We start from the raw sequence: 18,147 nt of genomic DNA, 5'->3' as shown, positions 1-18,147 counted from the left end.
CCATATTTAATTTAATTATATAGTATATTTTATTATTTTTTGCTGCATTTATTATTATAAAAAATAATAATAATGAATACGTTATAAGTATTGTTATCATTATTGTATACGGTTATTATATTTAATACATGTATTCAATTATATCATTAGTTTATTGTTGTATTCATTATTATTATTTAATTAATGTAATATTTAATAAATATTAAATAAATGCTGCTATTGTTATCATCATCATTTTAAAATTACATTATACTTAATAATCAATTAAATTATATAATAAATAAATAAATGTTGTTATTACTAGCATTATTGAAATACATTATTATATGTAATACATAAAATTAAATTGTATAATTATTTTTATTGCTGCATTCATTATTAAAAACAGCAATAATAATAATAATGTGAGAATAAGGATAGACGAAGTTCAGTTCTTTTTTTTTTGACAGGTTGTTTTGTTATGCAGGTCTTTTCTTTCCTGACAGGTCCAAACAGGGCAGCATATGCAAATTCAATCATTTTAACAGTTCCTTCACAACCAACTTCCGCTTTGTTCTTCCTGTGAGACAATTCAAAACACCCCCCCCCTCACTTCCTCCTTCCTGTCGATGTCCAGGTCACTCACCGGGAGCTCCACAGTCACAGCAGACATCGTTCCCCGCCATCCGCTTGACCTCACCCAGGATGGCCTTGGTCAGCTCCTGCACAATGTTGTTCTCGCCAACATGCTGGTCTCCTTTAAAGGCGTTGTTGAGCGCCTCCTCCTTGCTGTTCTGCAGAACTGAGATCCATCTGAGAAGAGACACAGATAACGGAAAAGCTGCAGTATTTTGTTGTTATTTACTCCCTAAAACTCTTGAGAATGTCAAATGACAGGTTTCAGGACATGACAGGATGTACAGCACACACAAACACACTTACATTTGACACTCTGGCTCATCCTCTGCCTGGAAATGATACGTTCTATCATCTAAGAATGAAAGAAAAAGAGAAAGACTTGTAGATCAAAGGACAAATAGATCTTGGAGAAAACAACGAGACTAAAAGATCTGCCTTATATTTTGAGTACAACTCTGAGTAACAATCACTTGTCACACTGACTTGTACCAAAATTACAATAAGGTCCAAATGTTATTATATTTTTTTGTCGCAGAATGTTGTGATATCCTACATGAAACACTACAAATAGACAGCACTGTCATTAGGTTGTAATAAACATTGTACATTGTCCTGGCAAATTAAATCCAACTTAACTGGCTTGTATAACATTCATACTTTATCTCCTATGATATTTTCTATACATTTTAGTATTGTTTATATACCATTCTAGTAGTCATTTATTATTTATTAGTAGTGTTTATTAATATTCTGAATTAGCTTTTATTTTTAAATTTTCCGATTTTATTGCAATTTTAGTTTTTAGTCATTTTAAAGTTTAGTTTGCTTTTTAATATTTTTTTATTTAGCTTTGATTTATTTTTATTTCAGATTCTAGTTTGTCATTTTATTGCTTGAACTTAAAATTGTATTTTTATTTAGTCGTTTAAGTTTTTCATCTAATATTTATAATATGTCATATATTTTATTCAGCTTTAATTCAATTAACAAAAACGTTTTTTAATAGTTTATAAAATTAATCAAATATAAAATAAAGGTCTGTTACAGATTTAATTTAATAGGGTTATTTCAGAGGCTCTGCTGTTTTGAATACACTTTCAGAAGAACCTTTTTTTTGCACTGTTTACATTTACATTCTGTACCATTTGTTTACATTAGTTTATGTTTTTGGTATGGGTGTGTTTGTGCACTTTTCGAATGAGAGACTAAATGTCGTTGTATAAGTATACAATGACAATAAACGGATTCAATTCAATTCTACTGAGTAATAAACGCTTGCATTTCCCTCACAAGAGTGACACTGAGAGAATCTATTTGGAATGAGGAAAACTGGAGAAAAAAAACATAAGAGGATGGGGCAGGCAAGATAAGCTCAAACTCTCCCACTCATGGAGCGACACATTAAACTGAACTTGTTTTTCTCTCTGACATTAGTTTCCTGTGGTTAGATGAGATGTTAAAGGAAGCACAGGAACATGGGAGAAAATCCCTCAGCCAGGGTCAGTGTTTCCTCAGCCAATATTTCCTCATGGATAACAACAACACAGTTACACTGTAACACTTTTTTTTTGCTCTCAACATTCACAGCTAGGTTTTTAGCAGTCAGGTTTTAACTACGTTTTATAGATCTCCCAAATCGAATTTATCAACATGTGTGTGAGGTAGTTGTGACGGGTGTAACCGTACGGGAGATGAGGTCGAAACTTTTCTTCTCCTCTGGGTTGTGCTTCACCTGACAGGTGAGAAGATTGAGTTTGGCAGGGGGTCTGTTAGCCTGAGACAGAGGAACCGGAGAGAGAGAGAGAGAGAGAAAACATTTCAGTTACAGATAACATTCAACCCAATACACTATCCTAATACCATGAAAACTATAAAGAAATTGAAAATGTACAGGTCAGTTTTATTGGGGGGGGGGGGGGGGGCTTTGGGGGGTTTCTTGCATTTTGTCGCATCCAGTGTAGAGAGTAGAAGCGACAGCTGTAGTGTCCGGTGTAGACATGGTGTGATGCAAAAAAAAAGTCTCATTACTATAATGCAACAAATTATGATTTATTATGAACTGTGAAATATTTATACATAATGGTTGTATTTGTTGTACTGGATTTAATTTATACTGATTACATTTTTATTTTTAATTAGTAAAATATATTTTTTTTTCTTAAATACAGGAAAAACGACACTCTTAAAGTAATGAGAATCTAACAAAAATAATGACACGAAAAGAACATTCCAACTCGCACATAAAAAACCCAATGGTCCTTAAAACAGGATTAATCATTGTGCAATATTTTGTTGATTTTTTCTATTTCTTTTAGTTTTAATGAGACTCTCACTCTCAGACTACCTACAGTGCCTAGCATAAGTGAACACACCCATGCTAAAGTTGACTAAAAACAGGAATAAATAATCATCTTTTGGAAATTGATCTTAATGCCTTAATTTAAAAAATGAAATGAAAACCTTTAAGGACACCAATTTTCTTTGTGATTGAATAATGTATCATACATAAATAAATGTTCTTGCTTAAAATGTAGGTTGTGTAAGTCATGCCTATCTCTAGGTATGGTGAAGGGAATGTGATGATGAGAGGCTTTTTTAATCCCAAAGGCCAAGGGAACTTTATCAGGATGCATAGTATCCTGGATGCATGAAATAACTGGCCTTTAAAAATAAAAATCTGCTGCCTCTATGGGAATTTAACATAGGGGTGTCCTAACTTATGTAACCTGTATTTTAAGGAAGAACATTTATTTATTTACGATACATTATTCATTCACAAAGAAAATTGATGCCCTTAAGGTTGAATTTCCAAAAGAAGATTTTTTTTATTCCTCTTTTTAGTCAACTTTAGCATGGGTGTGTTCACTTATGCCAGGCACTGTATATTTCACATTCACCTTTATAAATCCCTTCATATATGTACATATATTCTGCTTTTTTCATACATATACAAAATTGTCATAACTCAGCTGTTAATTGCTGCCCTACTTTAAAGGGTTAGTTCACCCAAAAATGAAAATTCTGTCATCAATCACTCGCCCTCAAGTTGTTCCAAACCTGTTTGTTCAACTTCAGAACACAAATGAACACGAGAATGAACCTCACTGGTTCTTCCTGAAGCTCAAATTTGTTGCGTAACACGAGAATGAACCTCACTGGTTCTAGCACATCAAACGAACATCATTGAGCTTTCATTTACCACAACTGATGTGTGAGTTGATGAATGTTTATATGTCGTTCCAAACCCGAAAGTCTTACAGGTTTGGAACGACATGAGGTTGAGTGATTGATGGGTGAACTATCCCTTTAATGATCAGCCACAACAAGAACATACTGATGTTTTCGCAATAAGACCACAGATTTAAAAGCTCCAGTACAAGGTGTAGAACTACAACAACTGTTGAAAACCTATTTTATACTACACTTCCTGTAATCCTCTCGCCAGTTGACTTGGTCTTCAAATCTGAAAAGCACTGAGGCCAAAGGAAAGGGCTCTAGAAAATACACTAGAATGACTAATGATGTTCACCAAGTTTAGGGGTGTGCTTATCATACCGTCCACGATAATACCGGTATACATTTTTACATGATAAAAAAGTGTCATATCGCGATATCAATGATATAGCGACGCGATGACGTATGGCGCATTTACGTTCCCTAGCACGCACAATAACAACACCTGTCTGAGCGCGAGAGCAGCCTGTCAGACTCCGATCACGATTTAGCAATTTCACAAACAGCTTGAGTGTTCAGCGGATCGTAACTAAAGTTTATAACTTTCAAGTCTTCTTAATTCTTATCAGTTTAAACATTCAAGCGGTTTTAAACTATCCAGTAACCTACTCGCGCACTCTCTGAGAGAGTTGCACTGCGTGCATACATAGAGTAGCCTACTGCTCGCTAAAGTTATTTTTCGCGGATTATATCCTTTAATGGGGGGAAAAACGCAATTTTGTGTAAAACTTCCGGTCTTGGTAAGTATACTCATAAACACAGTCGGTTATGTATAAAACGCATGTGACAGTGTGACAGACAGTATCATGAAAACAGCAATGGATCTGTGCACTAGCTGTAAAAGTGACAGCAGCCATAGGCTATGCGTCTGTCATTAATGTTGTCGTCAAAACAACAAAAGATAGCTTTAATTGTAATGAATGAGAATTATTAGCCTATGTATTTAATTTAATCAGGAAACAGAACTAAAAGACTATGTGTTATTTTACATTTGATTACTTTATGTTTCTGTAGTATTTCTGAATACTGGTGTTAGACCTACACACATTTAACATTTAATTCAAAGATTGAAATCAAGCTTCCTTGTGTTGTGTAAACTCTTAACAACAAAATTACCACATTGTAAAAACGCAATGAGTGAACAAACATTTAGGCGAGATAAACATAATAAGAAAATTTTCAACAACAACAAAAAAAATGTCTATATCGTCATAAATATCACTATCGCAAATATTCCTGAAATATCGTGATATAATTTTGAGGCTATATCGCCCACCCCTAAGGCTAAAAGCCAAAATTAAAGAAGAATGTATTTTTTTTATTATTTAAGGAATGGCCGATTCCACTTTATGGAAGCCCTGAACCGCAATGTGAGAAGAAGAAAAAGAAAACTTATCTCGTTATTTCGACATAATGACTCGTTATTTCGACATAACTCGTTATTTCTACATATCTCGTTATTTCTACATATCTCGTTATTTCTACATAAGTCGTCGTTATTATGCATTAAGCATTGCACTACATTTAGTGTTCTTATAATAGGTTTCTATGGGAGGAAAATGCTTAACGTCAAATTAAACGCTTTGAGTTCATATTCTGGACTTATCTGATTTTTTGTAGTATACTTTATTATGATTTTAGTATCATATTGATTAATAAATGCACGCACAATTATCTGTGAACTTGATACATGTTGCAGATGTGTTTTGGGCTACTATCCACAAACAAATTGCTTATTATGTCGAAATAACGAGATATTTATGTCGAAATAACGAGATGTCAAAATAACGACATGTCGAAGTAACTACGTATTATGTCGAAATAACGAATTATGTCGAAATAACGAGTTATGATGTCGAAATAACAAGATATTATGTAGAAATACCGACTTATGTCGAAATAACAAGATATTATGTCAAAATAACGACTTAAGTCGAAATAACGAGGTAAGTTTTCTTTTCTTTTTTTTCCTCTTCTTTTTTTTCCTCACCTTGCGGTTCGAGGCTTCTGTACCACTTATTTCAACTGCAGTGAAGACTAATATAGCAGAAATCGATACCAATTCTTCTATTATATGGAAAGTTTTTGTGAATTCTGGTTAATTATATCCCTTCAATATTATATTTGTAGACCATCATGATTAACACTAAATAAGTTTATATTTATTTAACCTTATAAATAATAATAATACAACTATTTAACAAAAAAGGAAGAAATGGTTCCTATCCTACACAACTATATAGTTAAATCATTTTTATTATTTATTTATTGCTAACGGTTAATTCTCCACTTCAAAAGCTTAAAGTAAACATTTATTCTGATGTAGAAAAAACATATAATTATACAATAATTATCTCATTACATCGGTATCAGCAGAATCAATGTTAAGATTCTTTGTCCAATCCCTATTAAAATTGAAAGTTACACTGTCACTGCGCGACTTGGCATTTCAACTACCCAGACGTTAGTTAGTGAATGTAGAAGCATATGAGCACGGAAACCAATCAGATATGAAGAACGTCAGATGCGGTTACGTACCGTCCCGTGCGAGATTGTCAAATAACCGTTCTTCACTGTGCACTTTCTTTTCTGCCACACTTTCCGCAACCTGAGGATGGAGGCAGGAAACAGTAAAAGTCACATCAAATGGTAAATGGACTGCATTTATATAGCGCTTTCACAGACCCAATGGCCACCAAAGCACTGTATGAACATCAACATACAACAAAGATTTAAACACACCTCCACTGCTCTAAACACATGGTCAATTATGCAGGATGGACTTTAGTCGCTGTAATGAGTGTGCATTAACTCAATATATGGCATTTTAATGCACACTCTGTTATGTGATGCCAAAATATGATTACCCATCGCTCTTCTTGTAAAGGTTCCCACTGCGCTCCGTCCCGTGTTCTTTGTTGCCCTGAGGCTGGTGTAGACTGTAGGTGGCGCTCTGTCTAACCTGTGAGTCCTGTGAAGAGATACAGATGTGTAAAGTGTATTCTCTGTACACACATCACCAGTGAAACTGGCATGTCAGCAGTCAGAGGAAGCGAAAAGCTGTGTTTTTTTATGGCAGTGTTGTCACTCCAGAGAGGAAATGGGAGCAGTGGGCTTCAAGCCTCTCCAGGGAGCTGAGCTCATTTGGAAATGCACTGTTTTGAAACACAAGGCTCTGGGCCAGTAATGAGAACGCTTCCATTTTAGTACTAATGTTTTGAGTAGAGTGAAAGCCAAAATTAGCTGTATTCTGACGGTGTGTGCTGTAAAAAGCTCGGCTTGATCATAGTGCCATATCAATCCGGGTTGGATAAAAGACATCAGTGGCAACATTGTATGAACTGCCCTCAGAGCCTTAGATTTCAATAATTAATCTGCATTGAATGTTTTTTTCTTCTACATTTTGAAAACAAAAGCCAAATGCGCAAATATGTTCATGTATACCAAGTAGGCACTTACTCTCCTAGACTTCGTTGCCAAAGGTCGGTAGCATTAAAGAAGAGAAAAGAGCATTCTTTAGACAGGGTATTCATACATTCTGCATACTAAACTGAAAACAACAGTCCTACATACAGTAAGAATGCATCAAACTCCAAACTTTGGGCAATACCAATAGCCAGTTATTTGTATGTTACGGTTGATAATCAATCAATACAATTTTAATAAAACCCCAAACACTTAAATTCACACTTAAAGGGTTAGTTCACCCAGTCTCACTCAATCTCTGAGATTTTATTTAAAATATCTTCATTGATTAAATTTTTTTTTTTTTGGATGAACTAACCCAAAAAATTTGAGTAATATGCTTCTTGAAATGGGAAAAAATACTCAATGTCATCCAAATAAGACTATGTCGCCTGCTGAAAAAAACTTAAAATAATACATTTTTTAATTAAAACCCACATGATCACAAATATATTGTGTTCTCCTTTAGTAAACAAGGCTTGCAAAATAATATCAAAATAAAAATAATAATAAAATAAAATGACTAAAATAAATTGTCACACATGATCACAGATATATTGTAGCCAACACACCTTTAGTAATAAACACCGTCAATAAATTAAATGTATAGGTTGAAAACACAATGATCCCAGATATATTGTGCATTCTTATAATGAACAGGGCTGTCAGGTGTAACCCAGTAGTGTAATAATAAGATGGCGGGACAAATAAAACTCTTAGTTGTTCACATGGAGTTAAGAGGATTGTTAACTTCTGATTATTTGCATTGAGATTAAATGTGTGTAATCTCTTAATGTCTGTAATCATATATGCCAAAGCTACATGCTCGAGAAAACACTGAAATGTCTCGAGACTGACTAAAGCTTAAGGGTGAGAAAATTGTCCAGAAGATGATGCGGTAGAGGTTGATCACCAGTTCAATGCAATGTTTATTGAGAGAAGAGCGGAGCAGAAGTAAAACATTTTAATCGATACACATCAAACACATCACAGAGCACTGTGAATAGTGTTGTGGTTTTTCTATTGCTGTGAATTGTGAGAGATTTGATTTGAGAAAGGACTAACCTCCTTCTGCTCCACTTGCAGAGATGTCTTTAGCACGTCCCGTAACTGGGTTAGCTGCCTGCGTTCTTCATCTTGTACCTGTTTGATCTGAAGACATAATCAGAAGTGGAAACAGAAGTTAGAAATGAGAACTGATCTTGAGATCAGTGGTGTGAGCCATTTTAGGGCTTCAGCTGTGAATCTCTCACCGAGTGCAAGTCTGTGGCAAGTTTTTCGATTGAGGGTTTGAGGTTGTCCACTGCTTTGAGACCATCCTGAAAGAAGCTATGACAGAAGACACAATGCCAGTCATTTTTTTAAATAATTAACCGCAGGCTCCATTTCATTTAAAAAAATTGATAAAAACAACACTGGACTCAGTTAACTTCGACAATGTATGGACAAAAAAATAATAATTTTAGAACATTCCTCAGAATATTTGTGTTTGTGTTCCACAGAAGAAAGAAAGGCATAGAGGTTTGGAACCACATGTGGATGAAAAAAATGGTAAATGAGTTTCATTTCTGATTGAACTATCCCTTTAATTACTTTAAACACCCCTTAAAATATAGTAAACTAGTGAACAAACACCCCTTAAAATATAGTAAACTAGCAAGCTGCCTACCTAAAAAGTTTTTTTTATTTTTTTTTATTTTATGTTTTGCACCTTTTTATGCCCCAAAATGCTGTCTTAGGGCCGGTACACACAGAATGCATTTTTGAAGGTCAGTGGAACAGAAAAAAAAAAAGCAAGCTCTTGAAACGCCAGATACCCTGCCTCCCGGGAGTCTCCTGCATATTCATAGCGGCTCCCTGACGCCAGCAAATTATATACAATACCCTGGAAATCAAGCGAGGGAGAGAGAAACCCTGTTTCCACTAAGAAGTGTTTTCGGCGAACCAATCACAAGTGGTCAGCCAAGACACATTTTAATTTACACCTGGTATCGCATTATCATAATATAATGTAGTATAATATAAATATATGGGGGGAGGGGGGTGAATGAGTTGTTTCCCAGAATGAGTTGTCGCAGGGTGGGATGTCGGACACACGTTTTTTTTTAAAAGATGTACAATTTAATTTATTTATTTATCCTTTATTTTACCAGGATAGTCCCATTGAGATAAAAATCTCTTCTTCTCTTCTATACTGTATAAATGATTGTGTCATCAGCATATAGATGAATTCTAGCTGGAGTTATCCCACAACCTAGGTCATTGATATAAATAGAAAATAAAATTGGTGCTAAAACAGAGCCCTGTGGGACACCTTTTTTAATTGTTTGTTCTGCTGAAGTAAAATTTTCAACTGAGACACACTGAGTTCTTTCTGATAAGTAGTTTTTAAACCAATTTAGAGCTGTTTCACTAAAACCCACACAACTAAGTCTCTGCAACAAAAGTTTATGATCTACAGAATCAGAATCAGAATTTGTGGCCGCATTTTTAGAATGTGTTTAGAATGACTGCAAAAGATGCGAGACACAAATGCAAGGGTTAAATACGTCCGTCTTGCACGTGTTCACATAGAAAAACAATAGAAAAGTAGCGCAATGCTCTGTGTGAACCGGCCCTTATGATGGCCATTGTTTAATACAAACGGTGGCATGTGGCCAGACTTACTTGCACTGTGCATGAAAGTATTTGATGAGATTCTGGAGCAGGTCGACACCTTTCTTGATCTTGATTTCATTGACTTTTAGGAGGTACTGTAACAAACCAATGGAGGAGACTGAAGCACACACTGCACAGGAAGTGCCTATTACAGCACCATAACAGCATTCTCCAATGAAATTAGTCTCTTCTGACCTCACACATCTGAAGCTGAAAGAAACGGCGCTCCTTTTCCATCTCCTCTGCTATCTCCGCTCCACTGATCTCAGTCCGGATCATTCCATGCTGTCGAGCGTGCTCTTTTTTCTCCTTCTCTATTTTAGAACTGCACGAAACACAAAGACAACCTTAAAAATTCAGACACACAAATACAAACACACGCACACGCACAGGAAACACTCATGCAGCAGGGTATTCTTTTCCATATGCTCCAGCGGCATATTGTACCCCACGTTACGGATGCAGCATTTCCTCTGTTGGGAAGGATTCCAGAGAGAGCCTCATGCGTTTGGTTTAGGCCTTTATACGCTCTCAGGTCCAGCGGCCAATCATCAAGCATGCTGGCCATTTCTGGAACCTCTGCTTTCAGAGTTTCAAGCCTAGTGTGGAGATGTGATCAGGAGATGGCTGAACACTAGAAGCCATTTCCAGTTCAAAACAATTCTAGTCAGTGAAACTAGAAAAGGTGATGGCAAAAAAGGATTGTGATAAAATGCATCAAGCACTGAATGAAGTGATGTGTTAGCATGAGAAGCTGCCTCTGACAACAATTTTGATTTCTGTATTTTAGTGATGGGGAGAAGCCCGACTATTAACTTAAAAGGTTTTTTTTTCACCCAAAAATAAAAATACATTTGGATGTTTACACGACTGATGTACTAAAAATGAAACCGTTTTTCTTTCCGTTGGAATGAACCCAGTTCACACGGATCCGCGAAAACGACTAAAAACACAGTATTATGCATGCCAGGACAGTAGTTGGAGATGTCACTTTGTAAAGAAACATTGGAAATGCATGCACATGATGTCACCGTTTTCACAAATTAGAATTTTTTTTTAGACTATAATGGTATTATTCCCAAACCGCTGTTGTCGTATAAATGAACAGCCAAAACGCATACGTTTTCTAAATTTAGTTGAAAGTGGTGTCGTGTAAATTGCCCCTTAGTTGTTGAAGGGATTGCTCAGCCAAACTAAGAAAATTACTCATCCTCATGTCATCCCAAAACTCTATGCACTTCTATCCTCTGCAGAACACAAAAGATGTTATTTTAAAAAATGTAACAGTTTTGTTTGGCTTTTGTTTCGTGCAATGAAAATCAATGGGGTTCAATGTTGTTTGGTTCCCAATGTTCTTCAAAATATCTTGTGTGTTTCACAGAAGTAAGAAAGTCATACAGCTTTGTTAGAGCGTGAGGGTGAGTAAATAATGAGAATATTATTTTTTGGCAAACTATTCCTTTAACTACACTTTTTGATAGTGTTACAGAAGATCAGCTGTTTAAAATAATGTTGCTTTTCCAGAAACCTGTAAAATCTCAAACCAGAAGAGGAGTATTTTTTCAAATAGCACTGTCAAGTCTGATTTACTTTAGTGAACCTGTTCTAACACTTACTTAATGGTTCCAAAGAATATTTTAATGATATTCAATGAACCGTTTCAGAAACTTGCTGACTAATTTGCACCACTCAAAGTTTCCACAAGTCCTTGCATTGCAAGGTTTTCTTTTTTTTCTTCTTTTTTTTGTAGCCAAATTTTTTTGTGACTATTTTCATTGCAAAAGCCAGATAATAATAATACACGTAAATATGAAAGCTTATTTAATATTTTTTAATCTACTTTTGATTTTTTTTAAAAACTTGACAACTGAATGTGGTGTAGTAAAATAAATATTTAACGAAATACTCCTAATAATATTTTTTGGTCATATTAATTATTCATTGTCAATAGTATAACATTCTTTATATTTCTACTTCTTGTATATATGTATATATATATATATATATATATACACATACACATACACATATACATATACATATCCTCTCCAATAAAGGCATAAAAAGTAGAAAAAAATATAGCTAACGTTTTTCTGAGTACCTTCCCCGACAGTGATTAATTACAGTGAGGTATTGCATCTGTACATCTGACCGATGGAAGAACAGACTCCCTCATGCCAGCACATCACTTCCACGGGTGACTGTAAAGAACAGTCCACCATTTTTACTGAAAACAAATCATGTTCAATATCAAACCAGATAAAAAAATAAATTAACATAAAATGGTGGAGTGTTGCTTTCATCTTTGGGAGAAAGAAACACACGCAAACGAAGTAAATATGAATCGCGAATTGATGTTTCCTGCCGTTCACCTGCTCTCTCGAGGCACCACATTTATTTTCAGATTCTCTATTACACAAACACAGCGAGATCACTAGCATACTCATCAGCAGGATATTTGCACTAATGAAGCTTGCCACGCAAACTGCAAATTGCGAGAAAGCCGAAAGCTTTGCACAGACACAGAGATTGAAGAGAACTCAAACTGTAGCGGTGGTGACGATGAAAACCAGTTTAATGGAGTTAGGGCCAGTGTCACATTAGAGGCTGGTTTTGTTTCTTTCTGTCTGGAAACATGAAGGTATTGGTCACAATCAGACACCGGAGATTATATCCAGTGATGGGCAAGTTAAACATGTATTTGACTGAGCCAAACTGCCGATGATGGAAAACAGCAATGATATTTATAAAGACAAAACCATAAAAAGCACCTGCCTTTAAAGGTAAATCAATTAATCAAATGATGTGTTATAAGAAAATATATTACCCTTTCAGTAAAGAATGTCCCTTGCAGCTTGGGAAATATATAAGAAGTGCTCTATAAATGTCATACATTGTGGCATGCACAACAATCAGTGTGATAGCATAGGATAGGAGTACAGGAAGTGAGGTGGTCACAATGACAGCTCATTATCCAGAGTGCTGGGCGGCACTCATTCTTCATTTTGGCACTCGGGAAACTGATGCTTCCTTTTAATTTGATTAATTTTTAGACTAAGATATAAACATAAGCAAACACGCATGACAGAAAATAATCAATGGTTTTAGATTATTTGAAAATGTCTTACACTTTAGTCTCATAGTCTTTCCAGGCTTTATCAAAGGGCTTCTTGAGATCCTGCAAGAGAGAGAGAGAGTGGATTTTCATTAGACAAACGTATGACTCAACTTTCATTTTGACTTCCGCAGTGTAACCCAAATAACTAAAGAAAAACAGGCCTGAGCATCAGCGTTGTCTCAAAAAGCTAGACGTTTCACTACCAGCATAATGTCTGGTCCAGGTTGCAGAATTTTATGCAATGTTTTTTCCTCTGAACATCATGATATGCCTTCAGCATTGCAATACAATTCGATGTTAGCTCATTGGTTGTGTTGAATGCATTGAGGAACATTAACGCAAATTATCAAGATTGTTTAGACTGGATGCATCAGCCAGCCAATCAGATTGGAGCTTGTGTTTTGCACAAAAATGGCAATGCCGTTTGAGACTTAGATTAGCAGAATAGTGGCATAAAATCACCGCTCATTTGCCAGACTCAGTGTGCATCATCACGCATGATGTCATGCTCATAAAGAAAGTACCTGATGTGATGCCAGTGGCTACTTTTTGTAATGACATCATCTGAAAGCTTTAGGGAAATTCTCTGCTTGTACAAACAGAGTGTTCTGCAGCAGCTCTACCGAGGGTTAACACCAGTAACAGAAGGCTGTGTTTGTAAAGGGACTTCCTAAGAGTCCTATGCACTCCGCTTATGCGCTTCAATAACAGATGTTACACGCAGCTTGAGTTGTGTGGAAAGAAGACTCATTTGTGCCAGCAAAATGTCTCGGTAAGAGGAGTTTGACAAGAAAAATGAGTTCAAGAACATACATCCAAACCTGAATAAGTGTAATATGAATTAGAAGAGACAGGAAGTGTCGTGCCCATTCAAACAGGGGTGTGATGTGGCAATTTGTTAATTCAAATTACATCAATTACATGCCTACACAGGGGTTGAACAATGAAACTAAAAACTCTGGCCAATATAGTGTTGGAGGTTTCTCGCCTAGTGTATATATGCGCGGCCTGGTGGCCAATCTTCACAGATTTCACATTCCATAGGTAAGAGCAGAGTGTGAAGGTTGCATAAGCAGAGCAATAGCACAGATGTACATAAAATATTGCAATCCACACAACATAATGAGAGAGTTCAAAAGAACATTGAAAGATGCATATCGCTAGCCTATCGTCGTCATACTCAGATTATAGTCGGAATGTGAGTCTGAAACGGCTCCATTAGGCTGTGATTATGGGGCGTGTGTCAACCGAACTAAGAAATAAAAGGCCTCTGCACTCAATTGGATAGACCTAGAACCAATCAGAGCAACGGAGTGAGTGACGTATGTTGAGAGATAGATTAAAGTTGATAGATTAAACTTTTTCCGAATCCCGTAGGAAGGGCGGCAAACACATCTTTCCCATCGACAAATGCCTTGATCGCGGTTCTCTGTTCCTCTTCTAAAATGAATGCGCTGTCTATATCTTCTATAACACACGCGATAGCGGAACATACACAACTCAGTTATCCAGCGGCAGCCATGAATTCAACCCAAGCGCTCTGATGACGTGGATCGTGGATGGTTACGTTACCGTTGCTCTGCTCACATAGATATGATGTCTATGGTTGCTCATCTGTCCATCATCGTATAAAGCCCGCCCTGACAATTTGATTGGTCCGAACTATTTTTGTTTGGGCATAATACCTCCTCAACGGATCGAGTCCAGACCGAACTTCCCGACCCCGGGGTTAGCATATCGCTGGCTTATTTAGCTCATTTGCTGGGCTACAATATCATGGCATCCCCTACTGTGCTTGAAGGGCATGCCACTGCCAGCGACTACAGAAACACTGTAGGACCATGTGCACCTAATGGTTCAAACATTGTACACTAAAGGCGGTGCGGTTTATCAGCATGATAATGCACCAATTCACAGAGCAATACTTGTTCAACTTCACTTTCATGTTCATCAAACCATTCTCTCACATTTCCCAAGGCCTGCACAGACACCAGATCTGAAATTCTTGAGCCACTTCGGGGTATTTTGGAGAAGCAAGTCCTCCACCAGCATCCCATTGTGACCCTGCCATTGTTTTGGAAGAGGATTAGATTTGTATCAACTTTTGCACCCAATAAAAGCATATATTATATAGACTTTTATATCAGACACATTGTTTGAAGGAGGAGCATGGTGCAAGATGTGAAATAACTGATTAATGAAATAAATAATCAACAGATTAATCGAATACTAAAACGGTGGTTAGATGAAGGTCTAGTCTGCTGCTGTTTTTAAAAACATTCTTGAGGTTTGATTTAGAGAGATCTTCATGGCTCGTTACAGGAAAGATCTCAATAACCAAAAGGGCCACTTCAGGATTCAGAGAATGACCTTTCAGCAATTCAGCCAATTCACTCATGAACATAGAAAAGGGACAGAGAGAGAGAGAGAGAGAGAGAGAGAGAGAGAGAAAGAGAGATGAACATTCCTGAATGCCAGTGACATTAAACACCGTTTTGAGCAGAACTATAAATCATCATTTCTCACCACACAGCACCAGGGAACATATCTCCAACAAGCTGAGTCACAATGCCATCACCTGGACTTTGAGACCACATCATCTATCAGCCAGAGGGGTCTAAAAAAGCTCGAGTGGGTGGGTTTCACAGCCCAGCGGGCTTCAACGCTGACATCACTCCCTCTGAGGCCCACAAAACCGTCTACTCCAGCAAAGTCAGTGGGCTGACTGAACAGAGGATGTGTCACTCACAAACACACACTGTAAGACAATAGATGCGGCTGAGGAAAAGACAGCAGCATCATCAAGTTGAGGGGTTTTGGCATGATTTCAAGCTTTCTGACATATTACAAACCGTACCATTTACATCAAGGTTGAATTCATTAACATTGTGTATCCAGTGAACACTTTGTACAGGATTAATTTTGGTTTACAAATATTTACAGACTGTGGATCTAAAGACAAGTAACAAAACAGATGACCTTGTAATGACACCAAAGACACTTTATTTAAAAGATCCATTTGTTGAAGGGTTAATGAGGCACGGGTTCAGGTTAATGACTGGAATGATGGCCTGTCATCTTCACCCGTTAACGGCAGTCCCCTAGTGCGCTCAGAATCAAGCACAATGCTGATGCAAACCCTTCTGAGACCATTAGCATTCCATACCTGCAGGTTAATCGAGGCAGCCGCCGGTATTTTCCCAATCAAACAAAAAAACTGACACAAAGAAGGAATTACATCTTCATCTGAGGTGGATTTATATGAGAATCTGACGCTTCTGCATGGGTTGAGACCAAACTACTTACTTATTTTAACCAATCATTTTAATCAAGTCAGTTCGCCAGAGAAAAATAGAAAGGTAACTGCAACTTTATATCTCAAATTTATTTTTGAATATTTCTTGTTATTGTGACTTTATAGTTTCTTATATTAATAAATATAATACACAATATAAATATAATTTTCAAAATAATTAAATCTTATATATTTTTTAATCTTATATATGTATCAAATATAATACAAATATTAATAATGTAATTATAGAAAAAAAAAAATATAAACATTTCTATTTACAAACTCTTATACCTTAAAGGCCTGTTTACAACAACAAAAATGTTCTGCAAGAAAATACAGTACAATTTTCTAATGCGATTTGTCTTTTCAAAACCAATATGAAAAAAACAGCAAAAGAGCTGAATGAAAATGCTAATTTTGTCTCTGACAGTAGGTGGCGCTTATAAGAAAAGCATAAATTCCCAGGTTACCCTAGAACACAAAGAGCTGCACAACTACACTTTTCTGTTTGTCACAGAAAGGAAGTCAACCGGTATTTACGTGTTTTCGAAAAGCATTCAGATTTTATGTATTCGCTATGGTGTTTATCAAACAACATCAGATACAGTACAAGAGTACAGTAACGAAAGAGCAACAGATTCTCCCTCCACTATTCATTGTCATTTAACAAAGTACTCTTTTCGTGAGTTCCACAAGTCGTACTTTTACGTAACAGCAACAGCTCAGGACATGTGAACAACAGCGTGAATGTTATTAGTTGACCAGTTTTTCACAGTGCAATGGAAAACAGATAAAAACATCTCTTCGTAAAATATATCTGTTGCATTGACGGCATACGTATATTCGGTATCAGTTTACACAGACACATTCAAATTAAAATGTTTATCACAGCAAATTTTTAAATCAAAACATTTCGTCTTGGCATGAACAGGCCTTCAGTATGAGAAATAGTGCTGAGAGGCAGTGATGTTGTGAATGTTACCTCAGATGGAGAGAAACGCTTAGGTCACTGTGCAACACATTACAATAAGTCACTATTAAGGCCCAATTAAAGTCTATAGGGGTCTCACTGATTCAGTTAACCATTAACTGTCCTTTCATTTTTAACTACACATTACACATACTACAAACTGCACATACACTTCACATGACACAATCACATCACCCAAGCAGAATGTCTTTTTAACCCCATCACAGAGAGAGAGAGAGAGAGAGAGAGAGAGAGAGAGAGAGAGAGAGAGAGAGAGAGAGAGAGAGAGAGAGAGAGAGAGAGAGAGAGAGAGAGAGAGAGAGAGAGAGATCTCCAGGGAAACGAAACAGGGAGCTGAGTGAAGCGCCTCATTAGGAGTAAATCACATCAGATTCTCCGCTAGAGCTAACAAGACAGAGTCACGTGGTGCAGAGAAGGTCAGGAGATCACAGTGGACATTAATAAACTGAGGCGGCCTAAAAGAACATTCTGAGAATAAGTTCAGTATAAAGCTGCTACCAGCTGTTTTTCACTCAAGCGTGTTCATGTGCGCATAAACAGACACACAGAGGTCTAAGACTGGTATTAGACTTTCCGCCAAACATATTCAACCAACAGCGTTACATAAGAACATTATGTTTAAAAGTTGCATTGGTAATAAATTGTCCAAAAAAGAACACCACCACAGATTTCAAATGACGGAGTTGTCAATTTCTGACAAAATGTAACATAAATAAAATGCACAAAAGGGAATTATGGTGTAAATTCTTGCAAAAAGTAATGTGATTA

The 18,147-nt window shown here is 36.5% G+C and overlaps 1 protein-coding gene across 2 annotated transcripts in view; it reads right to left on the bottom strand.

Moving 5' to 3' along the window:
* The window catches only part of asap2a (ArfGAP with SH3 domain, ankyrin repeat and PH domain 2a), an 80,270-nt gene that overhangs the window by 21,012 nt on the left and 41,111 nt on the right, over positions 1–18,147 (bottom strand). Inside the window, exons 5-14 of one of the 2 annotated variants that reach the window (XM_077240054.1) lie at positions 13,104–13,153; positions 10,171–10,300; positions 9,985–10,070; positions 8,571–8,646; positions 8,376–8,469; positions 6,720–6,825; positions 6,391–6,460; positions 2,305–2,392; positions 922–970; positions 626–792 (exon numbers count right to left, since the gene is read on the bottom strand). In XM_077240054.1, coding sequence (XP_077096169.1) covers positions 626–792; positions 922–970; positions 2,305–2,392; positions 6,391–6,460; positions 6,720–6,825; positions 8,376–8,469; positions 8,571–8,646; positions 9,985–10,070; positions 10,171–10,300; positions 13,104–13,153 — 916 coding nt within the window. The remainder of the gene's footprint in view (positions 1–625; positions 793–921; positions 971–2,304; positions 2,393–6,390; positions 6,461–6,719; positions 6,826–8,375; positions 8,470–8,570; positions 8,647–9,984; positions 10,071–10,170; positions 10,301–13,103; positions 13,154–18,147) is intronic. The other variant, XM_077240055.1, reaches the window with a different exon arrangement.

This window comes from Siphateles boraxobius, unplaced genomic scaffold (assembly GCF_051911475.1).
Source record: "Siphateles boraxobius isolate OS27281-9 unplaced genomic scaffold, OSU_SipBor_1 22, whole genome shotgun sequence".
Taxonomy (NCBI): domain Eukaryota; kingdom Metazoa; phylum Chordata; class Actinopteri; order Cypriniformes; family Leuciscidae; genus Siphateles; species Siphateles boraxobius.
Note: the sequence above shows the minus strand (reverse complement) of the source record. Positions and strands in the feature narration are given on the sequence as shown.